This window comes from Cetorhinus maximus, chromosome 9 (assembly GCF_964194155.1).
Source record: "Cetorhinus maximus chromosome 9, sCetMax3.hap1.1, whole genome shotgun sequence".
Taxonomy (NCBI): Eukaryota; Metazoa; Chordata; class Chondrichthyes; order Lamniformes; family Cetorhinidae; genus Cetorhinus; species Cetorhinus maximus.
The window spans coordinates 107,771,948-107,798,121 of record NC_135887.1 but is presented as its reverse complement, the minus strand read 5'-3'; the positions used below and the strand labels follow the sequence as shown (position 1 = coordinate 107,798,121).

The following is a 26,174-nucleotide window of genomic DNA, read 5'->3' as shown; positions in this document are numbered from 1 at the left end:
CTGACACGAATGCTATCCCCTGGCAAGTACAAAGCCCTAGTGATTCTTCCCTATTTTTATCCCCCCTTTTGCAGGTAGCTTTTGCAACATTCTGCCAAAGTTGTGCACCTGTGTCAACGCAACTATTAACTTTTACCCAAATATTTGCAATTCTTGACCAATGGGGAGAGTGCCCCTAGCTTCTTACAACAAACCAACCTCACCTTTTATGCTTTACTCACAATTCCAGACCTCAAGCCATTTTTCTAGCCAATCAGCATCCCAGTTTTGGCTTCTGTTTACTGCTAATGCAAGATTCACTGGAACCCAAATGTGCAAATGTGCCCCAGCTATAACTCCACATATTCTTTCTTTAAGCTACATTACAGTATTTGAGCATTTTAAAGAGATGCCTACTTAAAGACTTCTTTACAACATTCCAATAATACGTACAAATTAAGGCTTTTCATCACTAAGCTTATGATAATTTAAACCTAATAATTTAACAAAAATGGTATTCTTCCATCACTTTCCAGCTCAAATGGAACAGTAATATAATGTATTTTTACTACGAGTACTGGAGCTCTTGTCTTGACTTAAAATTATGGTTTTTAAACATTCCTCGTTGCAGTGCAGTGAACATAATTTCGTGGCAAAGGCAGGTTGGAAATGGAAGTGAAGTTGGCGCTATCTTGCGGTGATAATAGGTATAAATATATTTGGAGCAAAATGTCAAATACAATGTCAAATAGTGGCCAGCAGAGAGCAGTAGCAATGAGTTAACCCAAATTGGTAAAAATTTTGTTAGCATCGCATATGATTGCATGGAAATTGGACGTTTGATTTGCAAGTACCGTGGTGTAACATACCATTATTGGGCAGTTATTATAGCTGCAGTTGATAAATAGAATGGAGAAAAAACATATAAGAAACTAATTCAAGGATGTGAGATGCACAAATATTTAATCGGTGGCTCAAGAAACAGGGACATGGGAGCTAAGTTCTTAGGTGGAGGATAAATACCATTACTGACTACAACATAAACAAAAAATACTGCAGATGCTAGAAATCTAAAATAAATCTAAATCTAAAATAAAAACTGATAATACTCAACAGGTCCAGCGCCTGTGAAGAAAGATCCTTAAAGCATTTACTGATACCATTACTGAGTTATTGTGGGCAGGCCGTTCGTTTCAATAGCCTGTTTACCTGTCTGTGAACTTCATTATTATTTATTATTATTGCGACTAATATTTTGTTATTTGAAAAAAGACTGCGTCCCACTGTGTTAGCCAGGCTGTACTACAGCGTCTATTCACAGGCACGATCCCACTACTGATCAGTACGGGGGCTTTGACCTGCTCCGTTTCCGACCTGGGCCGGTTCACCCCTCTTTATCACACCTGGTAATCCTAGGTTCCCCCAGGAGCACCATATAGATGCTGAACTTAGTGCGGATACCTGATCGGCATAGTCCGCTAGCAGCCCAGAACCCCTGACCTCAAGCAATCCGGCAGCCTCAGCCTCCGTGTAGCCGGATAACAGGCGCGCGCCACCGCGCCCGGCGACCACGAAGTACGCCGCGGCCCCCTTCAGGGTAGGCAACCGGTGATGTCATAATGAGGAGGTTGTTGCACGCCCAGGGGGCGGGACTTGTCTCCGCTCTACGTGCTGACGCATTTCCGGGCGAGCCGCCTCAACTGGCGCAGGCGCAGAGCGGTCGTTCTCTTTCCTTTCTGTCGCCGCCATGGGTCGCATGCACGCTCCTGGGTAAGGGGGCCGGTTAGGCCTGGCTCGGCTCAATTCAGCGGCGCCGCGGGACGGAGACGGCCTAGCACCGCCATGCAGCACAAATGGCGCGAGGCTCTGTTCGCTCAACCGCTGCGGTGTTGCTGCGCGCGGGGGAAGGGTGGGGTGGGGGGGCGGTTAGTCGGGCCGGACGAGGTGGGGCGGCAATGGCGCAATTTCGCTGGAGGAGCGGGCGGCGGAGCTCCCGGACTGGAGTCACCCATCCCTCCACTCCCTCTTCACCCACCGCAGCTGAGCACCGTCTGTACGGGCCCCGCACCCACTTCTCCGTGTAACTCTACAGCTCAGCCACGTTGGCGCCAGGCCTCATGCCTGGGCCTCGCCTCTAGCCCCTGTAACACGAGGCCTTGCGGCTGAATTCATGCCCCGGCTTCCAACATGTGCTGCTCCACGCAGCTCTCCTGGCAATGGCCCTGCTTTTCAGACTTTGCCTCGCTTTGGTCCCTCGGGTCCATTTGATATTACAGCAAAAGCGGTGGCTGCTGGAAGTCTTTTAATATACTGGAAATACCCAGCAGGGCAGGCAGCAGTAAGTATTTCCAGCATTTTCTGTTTGCATTCCATCGAAATTAATGCAGGAGAGCGCAACGTTGGAGCTTATCGATAGTAAGATTTAAATAATGATTGCGTTATTAATTTGTTTTCTTACAGCAAGGGCTTGTCCCAGTCAGCTTTACCCTACAGACGGAGTGTGCCTACAGTAAGTCAATAGGTTTTGTCCTTCCATAACAGTAGCTGGTAGAGGTGGTTTTACAAAAGGGACGTCCTGTTTGACAAAGACTTTTCGAGGATGCAACTAGTCGGATAGATAAAGAGGAATAGATGTAGCATACTTGGATTTCCAAAGGCATTCCATAATGTGCCAGACAAAAGGTCAATACACAAGGTAAGGGCCCATAGAGTTGGGGGTGATATATTAGCATGTACAGAGTATTGGTTAATGGACAGAGAGGGATAAACAGTGCAATTTCAAGTTGGCAGACTGTAATAGTGGAGTGGTGCAAATATCAGCTGGGGCCTCAACTATTTACCCATTGATATTAATGATTTGGAGGATGGGACAATGACACTTCTTAAGTTTGCTGATTTGACATGACTCTTGGAATTCAAGCTCTCTGGGGGTCACAGGCTACAAAGAGCAAGACAGGTTAAATGAGTGGGCAGCAAGATGGGGTATAATATGAGGAAGTGTGAAGTTATTTACTTTGGTTGTAAGAATAGTAAAGCAGAATATTTTTTGTCTGAAACTTGTAAATGTTCAGAGAGATTCGGGTGTGCTCGTACAAGGAATACAAAAAGTCCATCCCAGAGGATTGTGATGTGCAATCAGTGGATATCTTTTAAGGCTGAAATAGAAACATTTTTTGGTGTCTTAGGTAATCAAGAGATATGTAAAGTGGGTGGGAAAGTGAAGTTAAAGCCCAAGATTAGCCATGATATTGAATGGTGGAGCAGGCCATACGATGATTGCTGATTTTTTAATGTTCTTATGACTTATAAATAAATTATTGACTAATGGAAAAGACTATGGCCATCGACCTGAAACATTACCTGTTTCCCTATCCATAGTTGCTGCTTGACCTGACTATTACAGCATTTTCTGCTTTTTATCCCACTCCCACATAATTGTGATGTTTAATGCATCAGAATATAATCCAAAAGATATGACATCTGGGAGAGAAGAAAAGCCAGATTTAAAAACCCGTGCCAATTTTGCAGTGTTGGTGGATTCCTCTGCATGACAAATCGTGTGACATAGAATTCTTTTAAATCCTGTCTGGTAGACAGATAAAGATAAATCTGTTTGACTATTCTTCTGAACTCCAGAGAGTGAAGGTCCAGTTTACTCAGCCTGTCACCTTAGGGAAATCCTGTCACCACAGGATACAATCTCGTGAATATTTGCTGTACCATCTCCAATTTAAGTATATACTTCCATAAATATGGAGATTAAAAACTGCACAATTCTCCCAATGTGGTCTCACCAAAATCATGTACAATTGTGGCAAGAGTTCTGCTGGAAATAATCAGTCTAAACGGGGCATTTATATAACACATAGAAAACATTGGAATATAATAGAGGATGAGAGTAGTTAAAATTAAGTCATTAGAAGCGGAGGCTGGCAAAATTGTTATAGGAAATAAGGAAATGGCACAGATATTGAACAAATATTTTTTTTTTGTCTTCACAGTAGAAGACAAAGAAATTACATACCAGAAATCAGAGGTAACAAAGGGGCTAATAAGAGAGAGACTTGAGGAAAATATATTGTAGAAACATGAGCGGCTAAAAACTGACAAATCCCAGGACCTGATAACCTACATCCAAGTGTGTGTAAAAAAAAAAAATTGCAGATAACGTGCATTGTTAATGATTTTCCAAAATGCCTAGATTTTTTTAGCAAAGTCCTAATTGATTGGAAGTTAGCAAATGTAAAACCACAATTCAAAAAAGGCAGGAGAGAAAATGCAATTACAGGCAAGTTAGCCTGCCATCAGTTGTCAAGAATTGTTGGAACCTAATGCTAAGAACTTGAACATCATAGTATGATCACATGGTTTTACGAGGGGGAAATCATGTTTGACGTGGGGTTTTTTTTGGAGAATGTAACTGATGGGATGGATAAAGGGGAACTAGTAGATATAGTACATCTAGATTTTCAAATGACATTCTGAGAGACACCACACAAAAGGCTAATACGCAAGCTAAAGGTTCGTAGAGTTGGAGCAATATATTAGCATGGATGGTGCATTGGTTAACTGACAGAGTAGGGGAAAATTGGGCATTTTCAAGTTGGCAGCCTGTAATTAAAGTGCTGCAAGGAACAGTGCTAAGCTTCAACTATTTAAAATCTACATTTGTGGCTTAGTCAAAGAAACCAAGGTCAGTCTATCTACTTTTGTTGATGATACAAAATTAGGGACAAGTGTAAGTTGACGCAGATGCTGTAAATAATTTATACAGGTTAAGTGAGTGGGTAACAAGGTGGTAGAGTATAATGTGGGGAGGTGTGAGCTTATACACTTAAAATGTTGTAACAATATTTTTTAAAAGGTGTGAAATTTGTGGATGTTGATGTTCAGAAGGTGTGCTCGTCTAAGGAACACAAAGTTATCATACAGTACAACAAACAATTAGAAGGACACATTGACACGTCCTCTATTCAAAGGAGATTGCACAAGAGTAAAGAACTCTTTCCACAATTGTACATGATTTTGGTGAGACCACATTGGGAGAATTGTGCAGTTTTTAATCTCCATATTTATGGAAGTATATACTTAAATTGGAGATGGTATAGCAAATATTCACGAGATTGTATCCTGTGGTGACAGGATTTCCCTATGGTGAGAGGCTGAGTAAACTGGACCTTCACTCTCTGGAGTTCAGAAGAACAGAATGTGATCTCAGTGCAACATACAAGATTCTAAAGGGTCCTCACAGGGTAGATACAGGTTGTTTTCCCTGACTGGAGAATCCAAAACATGGAGGTATAGCCTCAGGATGAGGGGGTCAGTCATTAGAACTCGAGTGAGAAGAGATTTCATCACTGAGGGTTGTGGATGTCTAGCCCAGAGGGATGTGGATACCTGTTGTTCGCTATATTCAGGACTGAGATCAATATATTTCTGAGATTGAGATATTGGGGTGGGTAGGAAAGCAGCATTGAGCTAAGATCGGATATGAATGGTGCATTAGGCTTAAGGGGCCATATAGTCATCTATTTCTTATCAACTTAAAGTGTATTCAGACAAAAGTAGGAGTCAATAGGAGTGCAAGACTAATACCCTAATAGGTTAGGGTTGGAGAAATCTTGTGGGGCTAGCAATGTTAATATAGATGGAAGTAAGAGGCCTTTGCTGCAAAGGATATCTGGCTGGACAAGAGATCAGAGTTTGCTAACAGTCTGTTCAACCTGGGGTAGGGTTCGTGAGGGCATAGAGTCTGGTGTGGATCAAGGACAGTCGCTTTGGTCTTCCCACTGGTTGCAAAAGTAGGTTTGGATCCTTGTTAGTGCACTGAGTTCCACTGAGCTGTACATAGGAGAGGAGGGTGTGTGATTGACTTTCAAAGACTGCAGAGCGATCTGGAAGATGAAGATAAATGATCATCATTGTCACAGTATTGTTTTAACTAGGGTGGGTTGTTTCTGCACTATGGTGAAACAAACTTGGAGATCAAGTTTGGGAAAGATGGTCATGGATTTGGGAAGGCAGCATTTTCAAGGACATGAGAACCAAGAGAAGTTGGAGGTGGGGTCAATTGTTGGGATAAAACGTTTGATGGGATAATAGCATGACATAAGAGGAAACAAATTACAATACCAGTCAGATCTAGTGGATAGTTCTGAAGTGTCCCGACACCTGGAACATTAACCAGCCTGTTTTCTGCCCTGCCGACTGATCTTGTTTCCTTTTCTTATTTAGGGCTGTCCAGTGTTTACAGCCTGTCAAATATGGGGTGTTTCCAATATTTTAATTGTCATTGAACTGTTTAAATTTACATTTGCTCCTTTTTCATAAGGTTTAGTGTAATTGAGCTCACATTATTTCTTGCACTTTGAAGCAATTTGTCTTGTCAATGAAATTTAAGAATAGCTTAAACAGAAAAATAAAGCCTTATTTCTGCATTTGATTATATCTACTTTTTTTCCCCCCTCCTAGTGGCTCAAACTAACATCTGATGATGTTAAAGAACAGATTTACAAACTGGCAAAGAAGGGCCTGACCCCATCACAGATTGGTGAGTGCACAATTTTAGAAAGTTGCATGGAATTAGCAGCACAGAAACAGGCCATTTCCCAGCAGGACAATATCAGTAGTCATTTGGTAGTACAGAACTTGAGTACTGCTGAAAAAAGAGACATGTCAAAGCTATTTGCCTTGTACTCATCAGGACACTTCACAAGAATACTAGTACAAGGAGAAAACAACAATTTATATAGTATGTGAAGAGAGCACTCCCTTCACAGTATAAATTGTTGTTTTCCCCTTATATTGGTATTTTTGTAAAGTGCCTGGATGAGTGCAAGATGAAAAGCTTTGACATGTCTCTTTCAGAAGGCCAATATTACCTAATACAAAAGCAAAATACTTCAGATCTGAAATAAAACAAAATGCAGGAAATACTCAGCATGTCAAGTATCATCTGTGATGAGAAACAGTTAATGTTTCAAGCCTGAAGGGTCATCGACCTGAAATGTTAACTCTTGGCTCACTGCACAGAGGCAATTTTTTTCCATGTTTTTAAGGTGATTAAGCTGTTGTGGCTGTGGGGAAAAAAATTACATATGGGATCCTTAACTTTATAAAGTGAAACAGTAGGGGGAAAAGGGGGAAGTTATGCTAATTCTCTTATAAATTGCTGATTATGCATTAGCTGGAGTTTTATGCCCAATTCTGCACCATTCTTCAGGAAGCTTGTCACGGTCTTTGAGAGGGTGCAGAGGAGATTTCCTAAAATGGTGCCAGGCTTTGGTGGTGTGAAGACTACAGAAGATGGGATTGGGGTTGTTCTTTGAGCAGAGAAGGTTAAGGGAAGATTTAAGAGGTGCCTGACATTGAGGAATTTTGATAAGCTTACATAGGGAGAATTCTTTCACTGGGGTGGGGAGAGGTGCTGGTGAAGTTGATAACCAGAGGATGTACATTTAAGATAATTGGGGTGTGGGGAGAAAGTGAGCTATGGCCAGGAATGCACTACACAAAGGGCTGGTGGGAAATAGATTTAATAGCAACTTTCTGAAGGGAATTGGCTAATGACTAGAAATTGAAAAAATTGCAGGGATATTAAAAGAGAGCAGAAAAATGTCATGCCCCTTAATTAAGCAATTTCTTACACTGTATAGCTAATCAGCTGGAATGCTGGTTGTGCTCTTTTAACCCTTTTTCTATTTTCCAGTAAAGGTCCACAAGAAAAGTAGAATTAGTTAGTGCTGTAACCTGACTGAAATGAGCTTTCTAACTTTCCTGCTCTGAATGAGTGTGAACTTGGTACATAAAACCTTTAAACTCATGGCATCCTGCTTTGTCAGTTCTGCCAAAGTGTATACTCAAAAGTTTTTTTTGTTTAGTGGTACACTCGATATAGTATGTTAGCCCCTTAAAGGTTTAAAATGACTTTTTGGCCAGTTTTCTTATTACTTTGTGTAAGTGTTGATTGCTAACTGGGATCTTCATTCCCCTTTCGTCTGATTGTTAACCCACTGAGCTTGTCGTGTTGGCAGGGTATTTGGAGCAGGTTGTTGGATCAGCTCATCTGCTAATCTTGATTTTAGGCAGGAGATTTCAGGCCTTTGCTTATTTGAGAATTCAAAGTTGTATCACTTAAAACCTGTTTAGTGATTTTTAACTTTCAGAAAAGCAAACAATTTTCTGTATTGTGGCTGTGTATGCAAGTACTTTCTATACACCTTAATCTAGTTTCATGGAGCGTTGTCATATCTTTTCACAGTATTTTACTTGGCTGTGACATAGTGAGACAATTATCAAGTTAAGTGATTTGCTCACAGTGATGACTGTTTTTCCAACCATTCGCAGTTTCCCCCAGAATGGACTGGCCGCATGTTGGTTCAACCTTCCTTGGATGTCTGAGTGAGCATTTCAGAGTATCTGACCACTGTTTGGTGTCAGGGAATACAATTGGATATTCTGGATTTTTAGAATTGGTATTCTAGGTAATGTTTTGAGAAGGATTGCCATTCAGCTTGATCAGTTAAAGTTGGATAAATTAAGGAAGAACTGAAACCTGTCTTTCAGGTGTGATCCTTAGGGATTCCCACGGTGTTGCCCAGGTGCGTTTTGTTACTGGGAACAAGATTCTCAGGATCCTGAAGTCTAAGGGACTTGCTCCAGACCTTCCAGAGGATTTGTATCACTTGATCAAGACTGCTGTGGCTGTCCGCAAACACTTGGAGAGGAACAGGAAGGTTAGTATGCTATTCAAAATCTACTTGCACTTCATTCAACGCTAATTTTTTTTGAGGGCTTTTTACAGCCAGACAGACGGCATAACATTGGAAGTTCTCATCAATTCAATTTCCGTTGATTGCAGTTTCGGGAGGGAAGTGTTGAATTACTGGCAGCAGTTATTCTGTGGATGTCTGGATTTCAGAAGTTACTGTCTGTTTCAGTGAAGAAATAATGGTCAACACTTGAGTTTGGCTATTGTTTTCAATGCCATAATGATTTTTGTGGCCTTTGAGGGAAACTGGGTGTAAATTTCTTGTTGAGAATTGTTTGATTGTGGCAGAATTTGGGACAGAAAGCAGTTTAAGAGCAACTTGGGGGAGGGGGGTTCACTGGATGCATGTTAGAGTAAGACTGGGATAGTTTGGCTTGATTTTAAAACCATGATTCAAATTTCAAGTCTACTGTAGAGCATTGAAGCATGAGTATTACCTACATTTTGAATTTTATTTAATTCTAATGCATTCTTAAAAGTTGCAAGCCAAATTTTGGCAATGAAGATCAGCTTCCTTTTTGACAATTTGCATGTATTTAGCTCACAATGATGAATGTTTTATCCACCATTCGCAGTTTCCTCCAGAATGGGGTTTCTCCCTAATGTTGGTAAATCCTTCCTTGGATGTCTGAGTGAGCTACACAGCTATTTCTGACTTATCAGTTTCAGGTACTTATGGTGCCTGAAGCCACCAATAATAGAGTAAGTGGTTGCCCATTAAACAGCGCAAATAAATGCTTAGCACTCAGGCTGAACAGTGTGATATTTTTACTGCAGGATAAAGATGCCAAATTCCGTTTGATTCTTATTGAAAGCAGAATTCACAGGCTGGCTCGTTACTACAAGTCCAAGAGGGTACTTCCTCCCAACTGGAAGTAGTGAGTATTTAATACATATTGTATTAGGATGTTCTACTAACCAAATCTGTTTTGAACATATTAAAATGGACTGGCCTGTAATATAGACTGAAATATGTGCTTTTGGGTTTAGCTCACAATGATGACTGTTTTATCCAACCATTCGCAGTTTCTTCCAGAAAGGGATTTACTCTTCATGTTGGCAAATCCTTCCTTGGATGTCTGAGTGAGCTACACACTAAGATGAGGCAAAAAGTGAAAATTAGATACCGAGAACAGCAAGCAGAGAGGAATGGAATCTCAAAAGTGGGCTAGGTGAAATTAAAAAAACAAATTAGGGAAACAGAGGGCATCAGTAAAATCAATGAAAACCCAATGTTTAAAAACACAAAGATCAAGAGGAAAGGGTGGAGCCCATTAAAGACTAAAAAGGTAACACATGTGAGGAGGAGCAAAATGTTCTTGATGAATATTTTGCATCTTTTTACAGAAGAGTGGGATGAAGCAGATGTTGTAGTTTGAGGAAATATTAGATAGGTTAGGCATGGTGAAGGTGGTACCAATTAAGGCTTTTAGCATCCTTGAACATGGATAAATTACTGGGCCCAAATGAGATGTATCCCAGGCTGCGAAGGGAAGAAATAACAGGCTCTGACTACCAATCCTCTCTGTCCACAGACCTGGTGCTAGAAAACTGCTGTCATTGTACCGTTTTTTAAAAAGGGAGGAAGGGTTATCCCGAATAATTAAAGGCCATCAGCCTAAGTTTGGAGGTGGGAAATTTATTGGAAAAGGTTCCAAAAGGTGATAAAGTTGACATTTAGGGAGAGACAGATTAATAATCAAGCACACTCAGTATGGATTTGTTAAAGAAAGGTGTGTCTGAATATCATAATAGAATTTTTTGAGGAAGTAATGAGATTTGATGAGGGTAGTGTGTTTGATGTAATCTACATGCATTTTAAAGGTTTTTGTTCAGTGGCAGGAAGCCAAGGGTTATGGTTGGAAGATGGATTAAACTCGATAAGCTTTTTCTCAGCTGGTATGGTCACAGTGGGCCCAATGACCTCATATGTTGTAAATCCTTGTGCAAGTGTGGACAGTGATACGTAGGGAGAGAACTTTGCATCCCTTCAATGAGCTTTGTCAGTTTGTTTTTATGCAATGGGCTAATGCTGCATTTTTTTTCTCTTCACAGTGAATCCTCCACAGCTTCAGCACTGGTAGCTTAAGAAGTTTCTTTATTGAAATAAAAGCATTGTACGGCGGATGCCAGAAATCTGAAAAAAGTGCTGGAAAAACTCAGCAGGTCTGGCAGCATCTGTGGAGAAAGAAATTGTTAACCTTTTGAGTCAATTATCAAAGATTAACTGTTTTTTCTCTCCACAAATGCTACCAGGCCTGCTGAATTTTTCCAGCACTGTTTATATTTCAAGTTACTTCATTTGGACTTTATTGGACCTGAAAAATAAAATGTGTATGTTGTTACAGTTAGTCTGTCTGGTTTTTTTGGTTAATTGAGACTTTCCTATTTCCTGAAATCATTTTTGTAGTTTTACATGAACAACATTTCAATGAGGTTGGGATCCATATTTCATGTATACAAGACTTTAGGTTTGTTTCAGTTGGGTTAGGTTAGAATTTAACAAACCAGTTCTGCTTATGAAAGATTGTAAGCCTGGTTCTGGTGTGTATCATTAGCCTCTAATTTGGACATGAGCAACAATAATTCTATTAAGGAACAAGCGAGTGGGAGAACATTTTTGCATTGTTTGCTGTCTTGAGGGTAAAGGGAAACATTGCAAATTTGAGAGTTTTAAGAACTAGAAAATATTGATGTGTAATAAATGTACAGGATACTTTCTACACTCAAAGACCCTGTAGTTTAACATTGGCAAGTACTACTTCTTCACTGATTTATTGTGTCCAGTGTCACTGCTCTGTAGCAAAATGGAAATAAGGGGAGTAAGTACTCTGTACATTTATCATAGGATCTTAGAGCATGGAAAAATTTGGGAGTAAAATAGAGGGGCTGCTACCTGCAGAACATGCATCCTGAGTGTTACTTTGGCAGTACATTAAACATGGGTGACTTTAATCATCTTGTAGATTGAGAAAATCAAATTAGCAGAGGAAGTCACGAGCAAAAATTCAGTGTATTCGGGACAGTTTACTAGGAACAATATGTGGATCCAACCAGGGATCAAGCTATTTTGGACTGATGAAATGTAATGAAGGCAGGTTTAATAAATGATCTGGTAACAGATCTAGGAAACAATGACCATAACATGGTAAAATTTAGCAATCAGTTTCAGAGTTGGTTGGAGTGGACTGGGGAATGAGTTAAGCAGAAAACAGTTGCAGACATTTGAGAAAATAGTTCATGACTCAGCAAAGATATATCCCAATGAAGGATACTAGGAAGGGGTAAATCAGCCATGGTTAACCAAGGAAGTTAAGGTAGTATCAAGTTGAAAGAAAAAATGTACAATGAGGCAAAGATTAGTGGTAATCCAAAGGATTAGGAAAGTTTTAAAAACCAACAAAAGATGACCACAAAAATCTAATAAAGATTTTATTAAATAAAATAAATTTTGAGGGTAAAGTAGCAAGTAAAATAAAAATACCCAGTAAGAACTTCTTTAAATATATAAAAAGCGAGAGAGGCCAAAGGGAACATTAGGCCCCTTAGAGAATGAGGCTGGAAAAATAATGGGGAACCAGGAAATAGCAAAGGAGTTGAATAAATACTTCGCATCACTCTTCACAGTAGAAGGCACTAATAGCATTTCAAAAATACTAAATAGTAAAGGGGCAAAAGGTGGGGAGGAAATAAATACAATAACTATCACTAGAGAAAAAGTGTTAAGGAAACTGAACTAAAGGCTGATAAGTCCCCTGCACCTGATGGGTTGCATTCTTGGATATTAAAGGAAGTAGCTACAGAGATAGTGGATGCACTGTTGATAATCTTCCAAGAATCCTTAGATTCTGGGAAAATCCCAGAGGATTGGAAAAACTGCCAATGTAACACCCTTATTGGAAAGGGGTGAGACAAAAAAATAGGCAACTATAGGCCAATTAGCTTAACATACGTCATTGGGAAAATGCTAAGAGTATTATAAAGGATGTAGTAGAGCATTTAGAAATGCATAATATAGCAAAACAGTCAGCATAGCTTCATGAGGGGGAAATCATGCCTGACTAATTTGAATTCTTTGAGGAGGTAACAAGCAGAATAGATAAAGGAAAACCAGTAGATGTAATATATTTGGATTTCCAAAAAGCGTTTGATAAGGTACTGCACATAAGGCTACTTAAAAGGACAAGAGCCCATGGTGTTGGGGTTAGGATATTAGTATGGATAGAGGATTGGCTAACTAATAGAAGACAGATTTGGGATACAGGGGGCATTTTCAAGATAGCATCCTGTAACAAGTGGAGTGCCGAAGGATCAGTGCTGGGGCCATGATTATAATATAAATGACTTGGATGAGGGAAGTGAATGTACTATCACCAAATTTGTGGATGACACAAAAATAGGTGGGAAGGCAAGTGGTGAGGATGACACAAAGCCTACAGAGGGATATAGACAGGTTGAGTGAGTGGGCAAAAACTTGGCAAAAGGAATATAATGTGGGAAAATGTGAGGTTATGCACTTTGGCAGAAAGAATAGAGCTGAATATTATTTAAATGGAGAAAGACTGCAGAGAGCTGGGGCACGGGGATTTGGGGTTCCTCGTGCATGAATTACAAAAAGCTAACATGCAAGTTCAGCAGGTAATAGGGAAGGCAAATAGAATGTTGGTCTTTATTTCCAAGGGAATGGAGTGTAAAAATAGGGAAGTCTTGCTAAAACTATACAAGGCACTAGTTAGACCACACCTAGAATACGGTAAACAAGTTTTGGTCTCCTTATCAAAGGAGAGATATACTGGCATTGGAGGCAGTCCAGAGATAATTCACTAGGTTGGTCCCAGGTATAGAGGGATTTTCTTATGAGAAGTTGTGTAGGCTGGGCCTGTATTCATTGGAGTTTAGAAGAATGAGAGGTGTCCTTATTGAAACATAAGATTCTTAGGGGGCTTGTCAGGGTGGATGCTGAGAGGCTGTTTTCCATTCTGGCAGAGTCTAGGACCAGAGAGCATAATCTCAGAATAAGGGGTCAATTAAGACATGAGGAAGAATTTCTTCCCTGAGGGTGGTAAATCTGTGGAATTCTTTACTGTAGAGGCTAGGTCATTAAGTATATTCAAGGTTGAGGTAGACTTTTTTTTAATAGAGAATCAAGGGCTATGGGGAAGAGGCAGGAAAGTGGAGTTGAGGATTATCAGATCAATGATCTCATTAAATGGTGGAGCAGACTCGATGGGCCGAATGGCCTACTTCTGCTCCTACGTCTTATGGTCTATCACCACTGGTGCAATTCCAGAGTTGCAGTGGAAAAACAAATGATGATTCGGATTTAGATATTGTTTTTCATCACAATTGACATACCAATGGGCTTTACAGTCAATTTGATACTTCTGAAGTCTTGTGTCTTGGTTGCGTTGTTAAAAATGTTTTAATTTCAGAAGTTGTCAAAATTCTGCTTGAAGTGAACAAACCTGACACACTGGCCACTGTATATAATGGGCAAATAGGGTTTGAGGAATAAGCCCACCAAAGACAATCAGAACTCTTCTGAGGTTTTTGAGCAAGGTAAGTGGATGTCATTCTCATTTACAGGTGTGGGGGGGGAAACAGAAGAGGATAACCTCATACTGGTTCATCACTATGGCTGTCATGAAGATATTAATGTATACAATGTTACTGGAAATTGTTTTAAATTGGACTTGTAGTAAGATCTGTGTCTGAGAGTGTTTGTGTCTTAACTGGATTAAAGCCAGCTAGTCTGGGTGCTTTGATGTATAGTAGATTTGAGATATTAAACAGTAAGGTAGAGGGTACATTTGCATTTTGTTGAATGAACCATTCAAAGACTGGGGATGAAGTCTTGCACCAAGCTAGGAGACACCAAGTAATATGTTTATATGACTAATAAAATTGGTTCTATGAAAGGGATTTTATTGTCAGAAGAGGTGGAGTTCAGGGCCTGGTGAAAGAATGGGAATTTGCATTCAAAGGGAAGGCTAGGCATATACAGTAAAGAGTTTTGTGTGTAAGTCAGAGGCATGTAATATCTGAGCAGCCTGCAAGCCCTACAACTCTGCAAAGGAAAAAAACGACAAGGAACCTCATTTTGAATGCATAAGATACAATGTACTTTGCCTGGTGTCTGTTTAAGTCTATGGGTTATTGTTTCCTTGGTGAAGATTTACCTAGGAGTGATTAATTTGAGGATTTGTTTACAAGTTATTATAGTAGTAATTTGTAGACATGTGTATGTGTTTAATTTCTTGTTAAATTAATAAATGTTTAATTTAATTTATATTAAAAAATCCTCGAGACTTCGTGTGTTGCATTTCTGAATTCAGAGCTGCATCTCAAACATACCAATTGAAACTATAGGTTATGACAGTTGTTTAAATTTTCCCTCTGGGATTTTAAATAACTCCGCCTTTACCAACTGCTGTGTCATAACAATGGCACATGAGGATTTTTGGGTAACAGGCGAGGTTGTGTAAGCTGGCTCCTAGACTTTTGTTTCATTTCAGTTATTGGTGCTTTCTGCAAACAAAAACTATTTCAAAAGCATAACATTATGGATGCTGGAAATCAAATAGAAGCAAAAAGGTGGAAACATTGGTAGAAAGCGATACAGTTACTATTTCAAGTTGACCTTCCATTAGAATTGGAAGATGAACAAGTTTTAAGCAAGTACAGAGTGGGAAATAGCCAGGAAAAAAGTGGAGGACAGGACTGATTATGTGGCATAAGTGGTAATGACAAAACAAAATCCAAGACTTGAAAACAAGTTGGATATGAGCTTCTGTCAGGGATCTTGGATAACAATCAGTAACATATTTCTTTTGTCCTTCCTAACTCAGAGATTGTGGTCCCCTTTTCCAGTACAGCTTGCATTTAATGCATTAAAATGTCCTGAAGTGCTGTGGGATCAGAATCCTCTCCACCCGGACCTTATGAAATATGAAAAAAAAAACCAAAACCTACAGACACACAAGTGTAAATAAAGGCCAAACCTCAACACAAAACACAGAGGCAGGCTATACTGTAAGGGGTTAATTTCAGATCTTCCAACAGAACTGATGCGATTAAAGGACTAGGAATTGGGACATTATCACAACATTACTGCCATCTTGCAATAACCCAATTAAGAAATTGAGGCCATTGTTACAGCCAAACAGCCCCAGACAACAGAGTTCACTGCAGTCAATGAAGGAGGGAAATTCTCACTCATTCACTTTTCCAGAACCACTTTATCCAATTCAGGGTTACGGGGAATTGGAACCTATCCCCACAGGCAATGGGCACTAGGCAGAGTACACCCAGAATGAGACACTAGTCCATCACAGGGCTTGCACACACATACACAATTTACCATAGCCAACCCATCTAACCAGCACATTTTTGGACGGTGGGAGGAAACCCATGTAGACACAGGGAGAACATGGGAACTCCACACAAATAGACACCCAAGGTCAGGATGGAACCCAGGCCCCTGGAGCTGAGAGGCAGTAGCGTTAACCACTGTGCCACCCAGAGGAGGAGCTTTTACATGCATATCAGGTTTGGAGCCAGAGATACCTCCATTGTTTTTGATTATGGAATTAACATCAGCACTAAGTGAGTCTTTGTGGATTAGGGCATGTAACAGACAATGGGAATTGAAAGGTGCTAAGCACTGACCATCCAGCAAGATGGCTTCAGGAAATGTGTTTATGATATTCCGATAAGAATCATCATAAAAAGGTCAAGATCGATGCGTTTGGCACTGCAGTCAAGAAGGAGGTTCAGGAACAGTTAACCTGGCTCGTGAACCTACAATTCACACAAGAAGGACCAACCGCGTGGGAGGATTGTAAGTTATCAGCCAAATCCGAGGGGTATCAGGGCTGAGGTTTTAGAAACGTAGAAAATAGGAGCAGGAGTAGGTCATTCGGCCCTTTGCTCTGCCACTCAATATGACCGTCGCTGATCCTCCATCTTAACGCCGTGCTCTCTCCATACCTCTTGAAGCCTTTAGAGCCCAGAAATCTATCTATTTCCTTCTTAAATATATTCAGTGACTTGGCCTCCACAGCCTTCTGTGGTAAAGAATTCCACAGGTTCACCATCCTCTGATTGAAGAAATTTTTCCTCAACTCAGCCCTAAATGGTCTATCCTGTATCCTGAGACTGTGTTTTAAAGTAACACAAGGTGTGACAGCCAAATCCTGGGGGGGACGGTTTGGGTTTGAATTGAGGAAAGTTTGGGCAGAAACGTGGGGTTTTGCCTGTGGTTTTTCAGTAAAGGCTTTTCTAATAAGTTGTGGTACCTTTGTGTGTTTAGGTGGGAGCCAAGGTTAAATTGTGGAGGGATTTAAATCAGACCAACCAATTGAGGTGTTGTGTGGTGCCATTTACACTAGTTAGAGGTCTTTGTATTAGGGAGTTCGGAGGCTTTTTTAATAAATAAAGAGTTTATGGTAGAGCCAAACCCTGTTAGGTTATGGGCATCAGAGATTTAGATGAGTTCAAGTTTATGGAGAGTGACAGGTGGGAGGCTGTCCAAAACGGCATTATTTGGCTAAACTCAGTATAGCTGAAGGACTCTTGGTCACCCGCATACTGGTTTAATCAGTTGAGTCCTGGTTGGGGAGGGGGTGGGGCGGGGGGGTTGATTTTTATGTTGTTGTCAGTGCTTCCTTTCCAAATAATGTTCCCTGGATCACTTTGTAGAATACAGAACATTGGCTGTGCTTTCACAACGAGTCCGATCCATAATTCAGCCAATGAATGTTGATTAAATGGGCTTCTGCTTCTAAATGCTCACCAGGCTGTTGCAGTGAATGTTAGCAAACATATTGATAGACGAGTGACACATAATAACCAATGGCACTTTCAGATGCATAGTTTTTGTTGGACAAGGTATAGGTTTCTTTGTGAAAGCAAAATACTGTGGATTCTGAAAATCTGATATAAAACAAGAAAATACTTAGAAGGTTAGGCAGCATGTGTGTGAGAGAAGCAGTTAATGTTTCTGATCTATGATGTTTCATCATTGGTCATTGACCTGAATTCTTAACTGCTTCTCCCTCCACAGATGCTACCTGACTTGCTGAGTATTTCCAGCATTTTCTTTCCATTTGCTTCATTTGAATTACATAGTATTACATTGGACATACAACATAAAAACAGGTCATTTGATCCAACCAGTCCATGCCAGTGTTTATTCTCCACTCAAACCTCCTCCTACCTTTTCTCATCTAAATATACCCTCATAACCATCTATTCCCATCTCCCCCAAATGTTTATCTTGTTTCCTGTTAAATGCATCTATACTATTCACTTCAACTACTCCCTGTTGTATTGAGTTCCACATTCTTACCACTCTTTAGGTGAAGACGTTTCTCCTGAATTCCCTACTGGATTTCTTGGTGACTATCTTATATTGATGGCCTCCAGTTATGTTCTTCCCCACAAGAGGAATCATTCTAACTGCATTGACTCTATCAAAACCTATCATTATAGGCTAATGAATAAGGTCAGGAAATGTGGAGTCAGGGGACAAGTGGCAGAATAAATTGCTGGCTGGCTTTGAGATTTGAAACATAGAATGGGAATAAAGAATAGCTATTCAGAGTGGCAGAAGGTGGTAAATGATATTCCACAAGGATCAGAGCTGGGACCATCGCTGTTCATAATTTGCATTAACGAATTGGACTTTGTAATCAAAAACATGATTTTGAAGACCCTTATTCAGTCACCCTTGAGCCTTTTTTTCAGGAGAGAAGACCCAGTCTGTCAATCATTTCCTGTTTTATATACACCCATATGTCTGGTATCATACGTGTAAATCTTCTCTGCACCCTCTCCAGTGCTTCTATATCTTTTTTATATGGCGAACAGAACTGCACGCAGTACTCTAAATGTGGTGTGCCAAGGTTCAACAAAGGTTTCCCAACTTCCCTACTTTTCTGTTCTAACCCTCTTGAGCAGGCTTGTCCAACTGATGGCCTGGAAGCCACTTGATGTGGCCCTTGGAGCCACTGTTCAAAAGCCAGTACGTTCTAAATGCAGGTAAGTGAAATTCAAGATTTTGCAAGGGGCTGGTCCTCCAAATCCAACTCCTCCAAGGCTATTCCTTTCCTGCATTTGCTGCTGATAGGCTCATTACTGAGCCTATCATCAACAATTGAGGGAAAGAAACAGTCTCTGATTGGTGGAGCAGCAAACACCAGCAATGGTGAGTGTGTTGAGGGTTGCCGGGCCCCAAGGGAAATGAAGGGACGGTGGGGGCTGGAGCCTGGGGGGTCAATGTGAGTGTGTGGTAGCAAGAGAGTGGGTGTGTGGGAGCAGGAGAGCAAATGTGTGAGAGATCGAGTGAATATCTGCCTTACTCCCAGTCTCGGGTTTCTCACTCATTCTCACCACCAGACACGAACACATACACACACCCACTCACAGTGGGTGAGGATGAGTGAATGTCATAACCGGTCGCCAGACCAAGTCTCCCAATTTGTTAAATGCCTGAATGGGACCACAATTTTGTTATGATCCTTGGTGAGGAGGAATGAGCTTTGTTCCCCTTTTTGCTCAACCCCCTCAGTTGGTCACAAATAGGTCAGTTTAAAATCCTTTCCCCATGGATACCTTTTCCCAATCCAAAGGTATTTACTTTTAGAAGGAGCCTATTTAACCAGGCGTTCTTGAGTCAAAGTTTATTAGTTACTAAAACCTGGAAAAATGATAAAAATACAACACACATACACAGAGATCAGAAATGAGAAGTTAAAGAGTTCAAATAAAAGTTTAACAATATACAAATCAGTCCTTGGCTTGTCTGTGAGGCATAGATGGTGGTATGTTGCAGCCATTAAGTTTGGTGATTCCAGTAGAGCTGACTTTGGCAGATGCACAGTCAGTTGGAGACACTTGGTTCTGCAGGGAAGCTGAAGAGATTTCCTTTTTCCTTTTGAACGTGGCTTCTGCTGAGCCTTGCCTCTAGCAACAGAGAGAGAGAGAGAGACTTTGCCTGCAAGGGTGACTTTATTCTTTTTGCTGCTGTGATTCTAACAGCACCCCAGCACACACTGCACTGCTCTGCAGTTAGCTTTTTAACCCATTTCTTTCCCTGTGTATTCCTGAAAGGGGAAAAAAAAACGTCTCGTGCCCAGTGTCTGCTTTCTTTCATTGCAAACCATTTTACACATTCTGAGATATAAATCAACAGGAGATGGATTTTTGGATATCTGGCGAGGGAGAAAACAGTAGCCATTGTCTTCACAACCATAGGAGATTAAAATCTGTTTTTTTTGCCTTTTCCATACCCTCCTTTCAAGTGTCTGTTTGAAGTAAGCCTTGATGCCTCTTCAGGTGCAGCATTCCATGTTCTCGCAGGGTCAGGACAAGTCTGTCAGTATAATCCACATAGGGATTTTCCAGAAAGTGGTTGCATTACATCATCGGCCATCTTTTGATCAGTCTTTACTTGTACTTCTTTTAAAAACACAGGTCTTCCTTAAAAATAGCTCAATATACCCATGAGTAATTCAAGGCTGTAATCTGCTTTTCATGACAGTGAGTGAGCACCCTGGGAGTGAGCTGGACACACACACATTGACCCTTTCACACTCTGGTCATTTTTATTAATTACTCTTTTTTAACCTAACAATTTAGGTTCCCCACCTAGGGAAAAGGTCAGATAAACCTGCTCTAGAGATAAAGCTTAGTGCTTGGTTTGCTTTTTTATGACATTGCTACTTGTGGCTCAACTTTTATTGATTGATGTATTTGTACTTCAAGATCCAATTGTTCCCCTACCACACCTAGACTTTCACCTCTTTATTTTTCCTACCACTAATGTTAAGCCGACTGGTCTTTAATTCCCTGGATGTGTTCTGCACTCTCCCCGCCCCTACTTTTAAATGCAGAAATTAATTTAGCTATCTGCCAGTGCTGTGGCACTACACCTTTTACTAATGAATGATTAAATATGAATAGTAATGCTTCTGCTATCTCTTCCCTAGATTATTTTTAAATATATGGACACAATCCATCTGGACCAGGGGTTTTGTCCTCCTTGAGTTTGTTTAGTTTTTTCAATACATCACTTTTAAAAAATTTTAAATGCACCTATTTCATTACTCATCTCATCATTTAATGTCATGTCAACCTGTTCTATCTTGCTTGTAAATGTTATGACATTGGTTTACTTTTGCTCAGGTATTGTTTCTTCTCTTAATACCTCAACTTTTCTTTTTGAAATTCAGTTTATTGTTGTGCCAAACCTTATCTTTCCAAAATTTGCTCATCAGCCCCTTGAATGAAGAAAAAAATGCAAATGTGACCCCCCCCTCCCTTCCGACCGAGGGAAAAGGTCAGATAAACCTACTCTAGAGATAAAGCTTAGTGCTTGGTTTGCTTTTTTATGACTTTGCTACTTGTGGCTCAACTTTTATTGATTGATGTATTTGTACTTCGAGATCTAATTGTTCCTCTACCACACCTAGACTTGCACCTCTCTATTCTTCTAACCAAAATATAATACCTCCCATTTATCTGTATTGAACTTAATTTGTCATTTATTTGCCCATTTTACAAATTTATTAATGTCCTGCTGTAATTTGTTGCAGTGCTCCTCAGTATTGACTAACCCTTCTAATTTGGTATTTTTCATGAATTTGGAAGTTGTGTTTTTGATTCCAAAACCTAAATTGTTAATGTAAATTATGAACAGTAATGGTCCCAGCACTGATCCTTGTGGAACACCATTTCCCACCTCCTGCCACTCAGAATAACTACCCTTTATTCCCACTCTCTGCTTTCTGCCTGAAGCTAGCTAGCAATTCAAATGCTCTGAAGAAGAATCACATGGACTCAAAACGTTAGCTCTGTTTCTCTCTCCACAGATGCTGCCAGACCTGCTGAGCTTTCCCAGCATTTCCTGTTTTTATTAGCAATTCATTCTACAACTTGTCCCAGACTCAAAATTTTCTGACCTTATTCATTAGTCTATTATGGGGCACCTTACCTAAGCTCTTTTGAAAATTCAAATAAATCACATTTACTGCATTACCATTGTCTATTATCTCTGTTACCTCCTCAAGAAATTGAATAAGGTTGGTCAAGCAAGATATTCCCTTTTGAAATCCATGATGATTATTATATTTCTCATATCTAGATGTTGTTCTATTCTCTCCTTTAGGGTGGATTCCATTATTTTTCCTACCACCAATGTTGAGCTGACTGGTCTTTTATTCTCTGAACATGTTCTGCACCCTCCCCCCACCCCCCCCAACTTTTAAATATAGGAATTAATTTAGCTATCTGCCAGTGGTCTGGCACTACACCTTTTACTAATGAATGATTAAATATGAATAGTAGTGCCTCTGCTATCTCTTCCCTAGATTATTTTTAAATATATGGACACAAATCATTTGGACAAGGGGTTTTGGCCTCTTTGCGTTTGTTCAGTTTTTTCAATACATCACTTTTTAAAAATTTTAAATGCACCTATTCATTACTCATCTCATCATTTAATGTCATGTCAACCTGTTCTTTCTCTCTAGTAAATACCCAAGTGAAATAATTATTTAATATTTCTGTCACCTTGCTATTGTTACCTCTGGTGTTATGCTGTCTATCCCTTAATGGTCCTATTCCCATCACAGCCTTCCTTTTTTATCGATCTGCCTGTAAAATATTTTACTAGTTGTATGTTCCTTGATATTTAATTTCATAGTTCCTCTTTGCCTTGCTAATTTTTTTGACTTCTTTCCTAATCTCTTTGATTTCTCTTGGATCCTGCACTCTTCTGCTGTCTATGTACTTAATGTATGCCTCTTATGTCACCCTCAATTATTCCCTTATGTCCTTAATCATCCATGGAGTTGCACTAGTGTTTAGTTTGTTCTTTCCTTTTAGCGAATATATTTTCCTATGCTTTGTTGAACACTATTTCAAATGTTTCCCGTAGCTATTCCACATTGTTTTCCAATATAGTTGTCCATTTTATTTTCCAAGTTCTATTCTCAGACCCTCAAAATTTAGCTTTTCTCAGTCTATCACCTTGGTTTTCAGCATGCATTACTTATGTCCTTCTCTATTATCATCTTAAAAGATATTATATTATGGTAACTATTGCCTTAATATACCCTTACTTTTACTTCTCTTACCTGGTCTGGTACATTCCCCATTACTTGATCCAATGGTAAATCTTCCCTTGTTGGGCTTTTTACATTATGGGGTAGAAAGGAGTCCTGTACACATTGTAGGAAGTTAATTGCAGTCATTGTGCCTATTTTAATCTTGTTGTACTTGGTACTTGTTGTAAGGATGGCCAAGTTGCTACTTTTACTGATAGAGTTGATCTTCAGACACTTCTTGGGTGGAAACATTAAGTTTATTTACAATATACTCAGCAGCACTACACGTGTGCTTTCAACTCCAACTCTATCTCTACATTGACTACTGACGTAGCCTGCACTACTCTCCTATTGGTTACTACAGATCATGTGATCTTCATTAACACGTATTATTCTTAAAGGTACATTACACACTAAATAAATCCATAATTACTACATTCCTCCCCCTTTAAATCGGCTATACACATTATATTTACAAGTGTCATGAAGAGATTAATGTCTATAATGTTATTGGAAATTATTTTTTTAAAATAGAGTTTAGTGGTGTCTGTGTCTATGTGTGTCTTAATTGAATTAAAGCCAATTGGTCTAGAGGCTTTGATGTGTAGAAAGAAGTAGGTTTGAAATGGTAATTAGATAAACATGGGGAAGTTTAGAAACAAGGATGTAAAGGGGGCAATTTGCATTTTTAAATAAAGTATTCAAAAGAATGGGTGAAATCTTCCATCTAGCTAGAAGATGCCAAGCAATGTGTTTTTTTCTTTACAGCTTACTACTAAAATTGGTGGAATCCAAGGGTGTTATTGTTAGAAGAGGTAAAATTAAAAGCCTAGTGATACAATGGAAAATTTACATTCGAAGAGAAAGCTTTGTATAAAGGAGAAAGGAGATTGGCAGAGACATTTTAAGATCCATCAAGTGTGAGAAGCCTCCAGCCTGTAAACCTCAAGCCTGTCTGCAAGGACCCAGGGCTAAAAGAAACTCATTTTCAATGTGACTGCCCGTGGTGTGCTCTGCCAGGTGTCTCCAAATCTATAAGTTTTACTGTTCCCTTAACGGGGGTTTAACTGAGAGTCAAATTAATTAGGGGATTTTTATAGTTATTATAGTAATAATTTTATAGACACATGTATGCACTTACAATTTTTCTTGTATTAATAAATGTTTAATTTAGCTTTATAAAAAACCTCTTGAGACTCGTTGGTCTTATCACTACTGAATTCAAAGCCCCTGCATCTTGAAACGTACAAATTGCAAAAATGGGTTATAACAGTTGTTTCCAGTTTCCCTCTGGGATTTGAGCAACTCAGCCTTTACCATTGGCTGTGTCATAATACAAATATATATATTTTCAAGACAACATAATATTTACACTGGGTAATGAATTTACAAGTTCAGTCTTTCAGGTGGTTTCCTGATGCATGTGGAACGTTGCAGCTCCACAACTTCAGATTCTTTGTTAGGAACCTCCTTTTCCGGAGTTGCCTGAACATCAAGTACTTTGGTGGGCACTTGTATATAGTGCTTCTGTATCCTCAACTCTTACAGGAACATCAGACATATCTGTCCTGGGTTGAGTATCCTCAACAGGAAACACAGACCTGGTCATGATCACTGGTGGAACCAAATCTTGGTGATTTGTCTCTCTCTTTCTTAAATGGTCCACATTTTTCCAAATGATCCAGCCTTCCACCTCAACATGGTAAGATAGAGGTCCAGTCACTGCATTTATTTCACCCAGTAACCACTTTGGTTCTTCCCCGAAGGGAAATTTCCTCTCGCAACTATGCCAGTCATGTGTGGTTTTCTGGCTTCCCTGACTCCTTTCCATCTTCCCCTCTAAATTTGGCATGATTAAGCTCAATCTCACCCTGAGGTGGCATTTCAACAATAACTCCACAGGTGTGACACCTGTGGTGTGAGGGGTAGTCCTATAATGAAAAAGAAAGTGTGCTAGATTGGTTGCCAAGGAATCGCCAGTTAGCTTTCTCATGCCTTCCTTGAACATTTGAATCACCCTTTCAGCCAATCCATTTGAGGAAGGGTGGTATAGTGCAGATTTTAGATGAGTGATACCGTTGTGGCTGATAAGCCGTTGAAACTCAGAACTCATAAATGCTGTGCCGTTATCAGAAACGACTACTTCTGATAGTCCGTGAATGGCAAAACTCTAACATAGTTTCTCAATTGTAGCACCCAACATTAGTGACTTCACCTCAAATGTCTAACCATTTTGAATGGGCATTGACAATGAGCAGAAACATTGTCGCCAGGAAAGGTCCAAAGTAGTCAATTTGTAACCGCACCCAGGATCTACCTGGTCACTCCAATGGGTGTAATGGAGTGGTCACTGGCAACTTTTGCAATTGCTGCCATTGCACACAGTGCTTTACTAAACTCTTTATTTCGCCATCTATCCCAGGCCACCATAGATAGCTGCATGCTATGGTCTTCATTTGGGAAATTCCTGGATGGGCACTGTGTAGTTCAATTAAAAGTGGCTCCCTTCCCTTTGGAGGAACTATCACTCATACTCTCCACAATAATATGGCATCCTGGCTTGTTATTTCATGTCTTCTGCTGAAGTACGGTCTCATTTCATCAAATACGGACTCCTGTAACCAATCATACAGCACCTGTTCTCATACTTGAGATAGGACTGGGTCCCAACTTGTCCAGTCTCTGATCTGTCGAACACATAATGGTGAGGAATGTAAGATATTTCACAGTAAAACAAGTTCCTGTGGAACTGGGACGTGCTCATCATTTTCTTGTAAAGGCAAACAACTAAGGGAATCGGTGTTTGCGATTTGATTGCCAGGCAGGCCTATGTGTGAAAGTGTACTCGTACCAGAATCACTGCCAGAATTAAAGCCCATCATTGTATTCTTGCTGAGGCCGTGGGTGGTATAGACTTGTCCTCACTAAACAATCCTAGCAATGGTTTGTGATCTGAAACGATTGTAAAATGGCAGCCGGTACATACTTGTGAAATTTCTTGACACCAAAGATGATGGACAGGCCTTCTTTTTCTATCTGCGAGTATCCCTTTTCTGCTGTGGTGAGCGTTCTTGATACGTAAGCTATTGGCCATTCCGTACCATCATCCATCCGATGAGAGAACACTGTTCCCACTCCTTAGGGAGATGCGTCACATGTCAGCACCAATTCTTTCGTCTGGTCGTAATGCACTAATGGATTGGATGAGTGCAACTATTGCTTCACCTTTATGAAAACTTCTTTTTGGGGCACTTCGCAAGATCAACGTTGGTTCTTTTTTGAATAGCGAATTCAGGCGGACCAGCACTGTAGACAAA

The 26,174-nt window shown here is 40.1% G+C and overlaps 1 protein-coding gene and 3 non-coding genes across 5 annotated transcripts; all 4 read left to right on the top strand.

Annotated features, from left to right (window-relative positions):
• The first annotated feature begins 1,640 nt into the window (after positions 1 to 1,640).
• Positions 1,641 to 11,094, top strand: rps13 (ribosomal protein S13). 2 transcript variants are annotated; one of them, XM_078549281.1, is made up of 6 exons: positions 1,642 to 1,749; positions 2,440 to 2,488; positions 6,451 to 6,529; positions 8,545 to 8,714; positions 9,527 to 9,627; positions 10,805 to 11,094. In XM_078549281.1, the coding sequence occupies exons 1-6, from the start codon at positions 1,727 to 1,729 to the stop codon at positions 10,836 to 10,838; spliced, it is 456 nt and encodes a 151-aa protein (XP_078405407.1). In that variant the 5' UTR covers positions 1,642 to 1,726; the 3' UTR covers positions 10,839 to 11,094. The 2 variants fall into 2 exon arrangements, with proteins under 2 accessions (XP_078405408.1, XP_078405407.1); XM_078549282.1 differs by lacking the exon at positions 10,805 to 11,094 and having other exon boundaries at positions 1,641 to 1,749; positions 8,545 to 8,807; positions 9,038 to 9,616.
• Positions 8,292 to 8,383, top strand: LOC144685165 (small nucleolar RNA SNORD14). The gene has a single exon (XR_013577665.1). It is a non-coding gene; the product is annotated as a small nucleolar RNA SNORD14 (small nucleolar RNA).
• On the top strand, positions 9,291 to 9,385 carry LOC144685162 (small nucleolar RNA SNORD14). Its single transcript, XR_013577661.1, has one exon. It is a non-coding gene; the product is annotated as a small nucleolar RNA SNORD14 (small nucleolar RNA).
• On the top strand, positions 9,741 to 9,836 carry LOC144685163 (small nucleolar RNA SNORD14). Its single transcript, XR_013577663.1, has one exon. It is a non-coding gene; the product is annotated as a small nucleolar RNA SNORD14 (small nucleolar RNA).
• Positions 11,095 to 26,174: the final 15,080 nt, after the last annotated feature.

Coding starts and splice junctions, on each gene's coding strand:
- rps13 (XM_078549281.1), top strand. CDS start 1,727: ATGGGTCGCATGCACGCTCCTGG. Junction 6,530..8,544: donor CCTGACCCCATCACAGATTG/GTGAGTGCACAA, acceptor CCTGTCTTTCAG/GTGTGATCCTTAGGGATTCC. Junction 9,628..10,804: donor CTTCCTCCCAACTGGAAGTA/GTGAGTATTTAA, acceptor TTCTCTTCACAG/TGAATCCTCCACAGCTTCAG.